Raw genomic sequence first — 9,488 nt, 5'->3', positions numbered from 1 at the left:
AAAATGAATGTAAAATTCCAGACGTGCGTGGGTGTAAGAAGATGTCTGCCGCTGCTTCATGTTCTGTCACATTAGGAAACCTATTGGAACGCATGGTGCATGCGCAGTAAGTTGTTCTCGTCCGAATGTCACTTCCGGTTGAAGAATCTGATAGGACACCGTAAGGCTCCATTCACATATAAGTGTTTCGGATCGTGGGCAGAATTGCCGTGATTCTGCCTGCAATTCCTAACCATTGCAAGTCGCTAGACGCTAGTGCGATTCCCGTGACTTGCAATGACACCCCAAACGAGGAGCGATTTTGCTGCAATTGTCGCCCGACGAACCGTGGTAAAATCGCTCAAACAGAATCGCGGGACACCTGTCGACTATAAGTTCTTTTGGGCGACAGGCATCCCGCGATCCTGTTGGCACCACTATACTATAACGCAATTGTCTACTGACATTCGCGCGGCCTTTGGGGTGCCATTGCAAGTCACAGGAATTGCACGGGCGTCCCGCGACTTGCAATGGTTTGGGATCACGGACAGAATTGCAGCAGTTCTGCCCGTGATCCAAAACGCCTATATGTGAATGAAGCCTCAGTACTGAGAATGAAAGTGAAAGAAAAATGCAGATTTTGAACAGGAATAGAGGGTAAATCTTCCCAATGGGGACACTGGTTCTGGTAACCATCAGAATTCCCTCACTTTAGAGGGATTTCTTCTCACTTCCTGTTTTGGTTATGGTACAGGAAGAGGATCAGACTTGAACAGATAAGTTAGAACCCTGCTCTATACATAAGAAAATAAAAAGTTTTGCCTTTGTTTCTACTTGGACTACTTCCTGCAATCTATAGTAACCCCCTTCTCTCACCCCATCATCCCCTAATAAATCGCTGAATAATGCTAACAGCATCCATGATCCTCTTTTCAGGGACCCATAATGACAGCATATCGTGTACTGCCAGAAAACTAGATTCAGTCCTTACAGAGCTACCTACATACCACCTACCGCCACCACTGACTGTCCTCACACTGTGACATTCACCACTAACCTCCACATGTACCGTCCGTTCCGATAACAACAGCACACGGCTACACTGTATGACAGCGTCCACGTGACGCGCCTTCCTCTCTTCTTATTGGTTGATTCTACAGGAGAGTGGCAGTGGCTCACCATCTACTTCCGGGGTCAGGGGGAAGCGAGCCGAGGGTGACATTAAACATGGCGGCCTCCTGGATTGCTCTGGGTCGTGTTTATGTCAGAGGTGTCGTGGGAAAGGGACTGGATGGGGGCACACTGGGCGGTGCAGCCCGCGGCTTGGGGTGTGTGAGGATACAAAGCTGGAGACATCACAGCGCTCTGCAGTCCGTGGCCGGAGAGAAGGTCACTCACACCGGACAGGTCATGTCATGTTCTTTTATGGTTTTATCTCTGATATTGGGCTGCTGAGTCCTAAATAATACCTCCATTACTGTGCATGACACAATCACTGCACCTTATAATACTCCCAAGTGTCCCTGATTTCCACTTACTGTCCCTCTTTCCTCATTTGGTCTGATCTATATAGTTCTTTATAACATGTACTATTTCTTTTTCTAAGGCCCCTTTCACACAGGCGGACCGTTCAGATCGGCCTGTCCGTTTTTTTGGTGGATCTGAACGGTCCCCCCCCATGCATCTCTATGGGGCATCAGATGTCAGCGGAGACATGTCCGCTGACATCCGATCCGTCTAATCTGGACGGATGGAAACCCTATTTTCTATCGGATCGGATGAGAATGGACAGGCGGTCTGTTCTCATCTGATTCCTCCATAGATAACAGTGGGACCTGACAGCTCTGTCTCTGCACACAGCGTGGAGACACAGCTGTCATCCGCCTACTCAGCGGGAGATCGAGAAAAACCGAGTCCGCTGACAGACACCCCTGTGTGAAAGGGGCCTAAAAGTGTTTCCCAGTGCTAAACCTTTCATCCGATTTCTAAATTGCTGTATTTGTACATTTCAAAAGCCAGTATAAAGGAATAGTAGTTTTAAAAAAGAACTTATTGGTTTAACCACTTCCCGCCCGCCCTAAAGGTGTTTGAGGTTGGAAAAGTGGTTGCATTATCCTGACCAGACGTCAGGGGGGCGCGCAGAGCGACGATCAGTGATGCGAGGTGTCAGTCTGACTCCTCGCATCTCCGATCTCGGTAAAGAGCCTACTGACGTAGGCTCTTTACCATGTGACCAGCCGTGTCCAATCACGGCTGGTCACATAGTAAACAGGAAGAGCCGTTGATCAGCTTTCCTCAGTACGTGAATGACAGGCACAAGTAAAGTAGCGCCGATCAGCAGCTCCCCTGACAGGGGGGGGGTTGGCACTGGTAATCAGATCATTGATTACCAGTGCAGACCCTCGGGGGTACCACTAGAACCCCCAGGGATGCCCACCCATGACCCCAGGGATGCCCACCCATGACCCCAGGGATGGCAATCGGGGCTCAGGGAGCCCCCCCATTGCCCTCCGCATTAGTGCTGCTTGCCATTGCTCTCCCCATCAGTGCTGCCCATCATTGCCATCTATCAGCGCTGCCCATTATTGCCCATCGGTGCCACCCCATCAGTGCCTCCTCATCAGTGCCTGTCAGTTCAGTCTCATCCGTGCAGGAAAAAATGTATTTATTTACAAAATTGTAATCTAAACAAAAAACTTTTTTTTTCAAACTTTTCGGTCTTTTTTTTATTTGTTTAGCAAAAAAGAAAAAACCTTGTGGTGATCAAATACCACCAAAAGAAAGATTTATTTGTGGGGGGCAAATGACATAAATTTGGTTTAGGTACAGTGTTGCCTGACCGCGCAATTGTCATTCAAAATGCAACAGCGCTAAAAGGTGAAAATTGGCCTGGGCAGGAAGGGGGTGAAAGTGCCCTGTATTGAAGTGGTTAACTAATCCTTTTTTTAAAAACAATTCTCCTTTATGGGGTTTGACAGGGGGTGTGTCCTATACCTGCATACTTTTGCTAATAGGTGTCCTTCGTTCTCATCTCAAAAAGTTGGGAGGTGTGGTGACATAGTACAGGGAAGCTGAGGAAGCAAAGCTGATGTTTGGTTTTTATGATGACATTTGCTGTACATCAAAATAGGGGGTTAGTGTTGAAGCAGAACTCTAAACATCAAATATATTACAGCTGTTTACCAGCTGTAATAGTGTTTAGTGTATAGTGTGTATCCAGCTTAAATCTAATCTCCTTACCAGAAGGAAATTACAAACAAGCATGTAGTAAAGATGCAACTCCAGCATCAGGTCACAAATGGATGGCTCTACACCGAGATTAAACCCGGCACACAGGAGATCAGTAGTCAGCTCTCTACATCACTTGTCCAAAGGTAATGCACTCCACAACGTGAAACCCCCATCACAAGGAGTTGATCACCGTAGTGAAAGAAGAGGCACATGGTGAAGTATGTTCAAACAAATGTAAAGATTTACTAAGATGGTTCTTACAAACAAAGAAAATAAATGAGCATGGATAAAAAAACATGGATAGCGGCAGCTCATAGCATGCTTGTGTCTCAAAGGGCCTGGCTTACGCATTTCATGCAATAGGACATCGTTAGAGGCGTGAATACATCCCAAGAGCTTCAGGAGGGGAAGAGAGGAGGAGGGGTTTTCTCAGCTTAGCACGCATGCCTGAGCTAAGGGCAGATGGATTCCAAGAAGTAAATGCTACATGAATCATCTGCCCTTATTTAGGATGGCCACGGCCAGAAACCCCGGGGAGTTGTTTTTCAAAGTGATTTCTCAACAAAATAAAGCAAATAGACATGGATTGATAGGGGAGTTTGCTTTAGATATTAAGAATGGTTTAAATAGTGTTTTTGCTTTGTGGTGCTCAAATGCAGCTAAGATCCACTATAAATGGTTGTCAATAAATATTCTTTATTTTCAGGTATATGAGGAAAATGACTACAGGAAAGTAAGATTTGTTGGGAAGCAGAAAGAGGTAAGGAAACCTTAAAGTATTAGTGTACATCAATAAAAAATGCTTTGCGGGGTTTAGTTAACCCCTTCATGACAAAGGTTAAACAAATCTTAACAATACAGTTTTGCAACTCTTGACATGTTTCGGTAAAACTGTATATAACATTGCAACTACTCAGTGTATCCAGGGGAATTAATAATTTGTTTTTATTAGAGCAAATTGGACCTTCATGTGGTGATAAATGTTATTGGCTATCTCCTGACTTGTTTGTATGTGTGGTTTTTTTTTTTTTTTTTTATTTGGAAACTAGCACAAATGGTAAAAAAAATAATTTTTTAAAATGTATCTGTATTTCTTGCTGTTACCCTAACCTATCAACAAAGAACTATACTACTAGCAATACCACATGTATATCTTATTTGTTGTTTGTACCCCTTATCGGCCCCAGGAACAATAGTGTGCATTTTTCTTTTTTTATCCTAACTAAGATCCCATTCAGACAGGGGCGACACGACTTGGTGGGGCGACCTGTAAAGTCCTTGGCGCGACTTGCAGGGACTTCATATCATTGAAGTCAATGCAAGTCGCCTCCAGGTCGCCCCAAATTAGTACAGGACCTTTTTTCTAAGTCGGAGCGACTTGTGTCGCTCCTATTAGAACGGGTCCTGTACTACTCAATGGTGAGCGACCCACCGCGACTTGTCAGGCGACCAAGTCGCCTGATAAGTCGCGCTAGTGTGAATGGGGTCCAAGACACACTGACGCTGATTTAAAAAAAAAAAAAAAAAACTAAAAAGCATTTTTTTTATTTTTTTTTAATCCTACCCAAAATACACTGACCCTGACCTTTGCCTCTGGCCATGACTTTTGATGGCCCTGACACTGACCTAGTCAAACCCTGATCTAGCTATTGTATCCTTATTTTTAATTTTTTAACACACTGTTCTTTTTAATTTTTCTCCTGTAGCAAGGAGAAAAAGATGCAATAGGGTTTATGTACTAAAGCTGGAGAGTGCAAAATCAGGCCCACTACTGCATAGAAACCAATCAGCTTCTGGGTTTTGTTACCAAAGCTTAATTGAACAAGCTGATGTTAGAAGCTAATTGGCTACCATGCACGGCTGCACCAGATTCTGAGTGCACCGGTTTTTGTAAATTTACCCCAGTGTATCTTTTTCTCCATTCAAGAGGAGAAAACAGAGGCATGCTGTACAGTAACTGATCACTGCGATAGCCAATCACAGACTATCACAGCAATCAGGTGTTTGAGAACTGGACTTCTCTGGTTCTTGATCATTAGTAAAAGACCCAGAGCTGTCTTTGACTCATTCTCTGTGCTGGGAGCACACTGTTCAGTGTGCTCTCTGCATAAACAAAGCAGCACATATATGCAGCCCCACAAATAAGAACCCACTTCATGAGACCTTCTATATGCATATGCTTGGAGGGAAGGGGTTAAGATTCAACAGTACTGTCCAAAAAGTTGTAATATGTTGCAGCTGACCACCTCCTTCGATGTGATGAATGCATTCGATTTTGCTTTCAGGCATTATTTGTTTTTTGTCTGATCTTTCCAAGACCATACTTATGGGGTCATTTTATAAAGGAGTGAATATCACTATCCGTTCTCTGTTCGGCCGCGACGTGCGTAGTGCAGCAGTGCATATCTCAGTCATAAAAATTGGTCCTTGTATAACCAGGGAAGCCCCATGGAGCTTGATGAAGCAGGGAGCCCTGTGATTGTAAGAGAGCAGGCATTGTCACCCATGACCCAGCTTTCTTCCTAGCTTTTTGTTTTGTTTGTTTACAGAACTGTCATTCAGTTCTGTTACTCTCCACTGGTCTGGAGCCAGCAGAGCACGTTTGTAAAGCATATCCCTGCACTAAATGCATGAAGGACCAGCATTGTCCTAGAACAGAAAGTCTTTCAAAGATCTTAGCTCCTGTCTGGTTGTAGGAGGTTGTTTCCTGAAGCCCCTGGCTGTCAACCCTGTCTTTTTCCTCCCCCTCCTAGGGAGTTTTGAGAAGGGCCTATAGTGTGTTCTTGGATGGCATGGACCACATGGAGTCCTGACACTTTAGACCTAGTGAGCACATGCAGTCCCATCCTCCACTATCAGGTAGAGTGGTGTCACTTCTAGCAGTTTGGGATGACACTCTTCTAGTTGGACTAGGAAACCAAGACCAGGACTTTATGGGGGGTTCTTGCTCCCATCCAAAATGATTGGAAAGTATGGCAAACTGCGCTGACCACTGCATTCAAGTTGGAATCTGCAAAAGTAAAGTGAGTCCAGTGGGGCCACATAAATGCGTACTGTCAGTGGAAAGGGGTTAAATTATAGTTGGATGCCAATGCCATATGAGTAGGCTTTCTGTCCCCATGCAACCTGCCTCAAATACCCGAAAACACTTATGATGACTTGATGTATCACTTAACACCCTCTTAGCTAGAGATGCTGAAATGGACCACCTTGACACACATTTGTAATATGTAGGTTGCTATTCCTGCACAGTGGGGAGGGGAGACGTTTATGGAGTGTAGATGTATATCTTTACCACAGCTCAGATCTACAGTAAGGTCCATATATTAGGACACAGGCACAGTTTTGGATTTTCAGGTATTTCCCAAAACATATTTAAGCTATAGTTATATAATGGATATGGGCTAAAAGTGCACACTCTCAGGTTTAATTTGAGGGTATGTACATCCAAATCAGAGGAAGGGTTTAGGAATCACAGCTCTTAAGAATAGCCACCCCCCCCCCCTTTTCAAGGGACCAAAAGTAATTGGAGAATTGACTCAAAAGCTATTTCATGGCCAGGTATGGGCTACTCCTTCATTATTTATTCATCAATTAAGCGGGTAAATAGTCTGGAATTGATTCTAAGTGTGGTATTTGCATTTGGAATCTATTTCTGTGAATCTACATCATACAGTGGGTACGGAAAGTATTCAGACCCCCCTTAAATTTTTCACTCTTTGTTATATTGCAGCCATTTGCTAAAATCATTTAAGTTCATTCTTCTTCCTCATGAATGTACACACAGCTCCCCATACTGACAGAAAAACACAGAATTGTTGACATTGTTGCAGATTTATTAAAAAAGAAAAACTGAAATATCACATGGTCCTAAGTATTCAGACCCTTTGCTGTGACACTCATATATTTAACTCAGGTGCTTTCCATTTCTTCTGATCATCCTTGAGATGGTTCTACACCTTCATTTGAGTCCAGCTGTGTTTGATTATACTGATTGGACTTGATTAGGAAAGCCACACACCTGTCTATATAAGACCTTCCAGATCACAATGCATGTCAGAGCAAATGAGAATCATGAGGTCAAAGGAACTGCCTGAAGAGCTCAGAGACAGAATTGTGGCAAGGCACAGATCTGGCCAAGGTTACCAAAAGATTTCTGCTGCACTTAAGGTTCCTAAGAGCACAGTGGCCTCCATAATCCTCAAATGGAAGACGTTTGGGACGACCAGAACCCTTCCTAGAGCTGGCCGTCCGGCCAAACTGAGCTATCGGGGGAGAAGAGCCTTCGTGAGAGAGGTAAAGAAGAACCCAAAGATCACTATGGCTGAGCTCCAGAGATGCAGTCAGGAGATGGGAGAAAGTTGTAGAAAGTCAACCATCACTGCAGCCCTCCACCAGTCGGGGCTTTATGGCAGAGTGGCCCAACGGAAGCCTCTCAGTGTAAGACACATGAAAGCCTGCATGGAGTTTGCTAAAAAAAACACCTGAAGGACTCCAAGATGGTGAGAAATAAGATTCTCTGGTCTGATGAGACCAAAATAGAACTTTTTGGCCTTAATTCTAAGCGGTATGTGTGGAGAAAACCAGGCACTGCTCATCACCTGTCCAATACAGTCCCAACAGTGAAGCATGGTGGTGGCAGCATCATGCTGTGGGGGTGTTTTTCAGCTGCAAGGACAGGACGACTGGTTGCAATCGGGGGAAAGATGAATGCGGCCAAGTACAGGGATATCCTGGACAAAAACCTTCTCCAGAGTGCTCTGGACCTCAGACTGGGCCGAAGGTTTACCTTCCAACAAGACAATGACCCTAAGCACACAGCTAAAATAACGAAGGAGTGGCTTCACAACAACTCCGTGACTGTTCTTGAATGGCCCAGCCAGAGCCCTGACTTAAACCCAATTGAGCATCTCTGGAGAGACCTAAAAATGGCTGTCCACCAATGTTTACCATCCAACCTGACAGAACTGGAGAGGATCTGCAAGGAGGAATGGCAGAGGATCCCCAAATCCAGGTGTGAAAGACTTGTTGCATCTTTCCCAAAAAGACTCCTGGCTGTATTAGATCAAAAGGGGGCTTCTACTAAATACTGAGCAAAGGGTCTGAATACTTAGGACCATGTGATATTTCAGTTTTTCTTTTTTAATAAATCTGCAACAATGTCAACAATTCTGTGTTTTTCTGTCAGTATGGGGTGCTATGTGTACATTCATGAGGAAGAAGAATGAACTTAAATGATTTTAGCAAATGGCTGCAATATAACAAAGAGTGAAAAATTTAAGGGGGTCTGAATACTTTCCGTACCCACTGTACATTCAAAGGAGCTGTCCATGCAAGTGAAACGGGCCATTGTAAGGCTTCAAAAACTAAACAAATCTATCAGAGAGATAGCAGCAACATTAGGAGTGGCCAAATCAACAGTTTGGTACGTTCTGAGTTCAGAAGAACCCACTGGTGAGCTCAGCAATATAAAAAGGCCTGGACGTCCAAGGAAGACGACAGTGGTGGATAATTGCAGGATCCTCTCTATTGGAAAGAAAACCCCATTCACAACAACCAGACAAGTGAAGGACACTCTGCAGGAGGTGGGTGTATCTTTGTCAAAGTCTACAATCAAGAGAAGATTTTACGAGAGCAAATACAGAGGGTTCACCACAAGGTGCAAACCATAAGCCTGAAGAATAGAAAAGCCAGATTAGACTTTGCCAAAAAACATCTAAAATAGCCAGACCAGTTATAGAAAAGCATCCTTTGGACGGATAAAACTAAGATTAATCTGTACCAGAATGACGGGCAGAAAAAGGTGTGGAAAAGGCTTTGAACAGCTCATGATCCAAAGCACATAATGTCATCTGTAAAACATGGTGAAGGCAGTGTGATGGCATGCATAGCTTCCAGTGGCACTGGGTCATTGGCGTTTATTGATGTGACAGAAGCAGCTGGATGAATTCTGCAGTGTTTAGAGAGATGCTGTCAGCCCAGATTCAGCCAAATGCAGCAGTTTGATTGGACGTTGTTTCACAGTACAGATGGACAATGATCCAAAACACACTGCAAAAGCAACCCAGGAGCATTTGAAGGAAAAGAAGTGGAATATTCTTTAATAGCAAGTCAATCATCTGATCTCAACCCAATTGAGCATGCATTTCACTTGCTACAGGCAAAACTAAAGGCAGAAAGACCCACAAACAAAGAATGACTGAGGATGGCTGCAGTTAGAGCCTGGCAAAGCATCAGAAAGGAGGAAACCCAGTCTTTGTCTGAAACTCTATTGTCCA

At 44.2% G+C, this 9,488-nt stretch overlaps 1 protein-coding gene across 1 annotated transcript in view; it reads left to right on the top strand.

Annotated features, from left to right (window-relative positions):
• Positions 1–1,144: 1,144 nt before the first annotated feature.
• Positions 1,145–9,488, top strand: part of NDUFS6 (NADH:ubiquinone oxidoreductase subunit S6) — a 30,596-nt gene continuing 22,252 nt past the window's right edge. Inside the window, exons 1-2 of the mRNA XM_082259795.1 lie at positions 1,145–1,386; positions 3,917–3,970. Of these exons, the coding sequence (XP_082115921.1) occupies positions 1,207–1,386; positions 3,917–3,970 (234 nt within the window). The 5' untranslated portion in view covers positions 1,145–1,206. The remainder of the gene's footprint in view (positions 1,387–3,916; positions 3,971–9,488) is intronic.

This window comes from Pelophylax lessonae, assembly GCF_965119305.1.
Source record: "Pelophylax lessonae genome assembly, chromosome: 5".
In the NCBI taxonomy this organism is placed as follows: Eukaryota; Metazoa; Chordata; class Amphibia; order Anura; family Ranidae; genus Pelophylax; species Pelophylax lessonae.
This window is presented reverse-complemented; position numbering and strand designations above follow the sequence as displayed.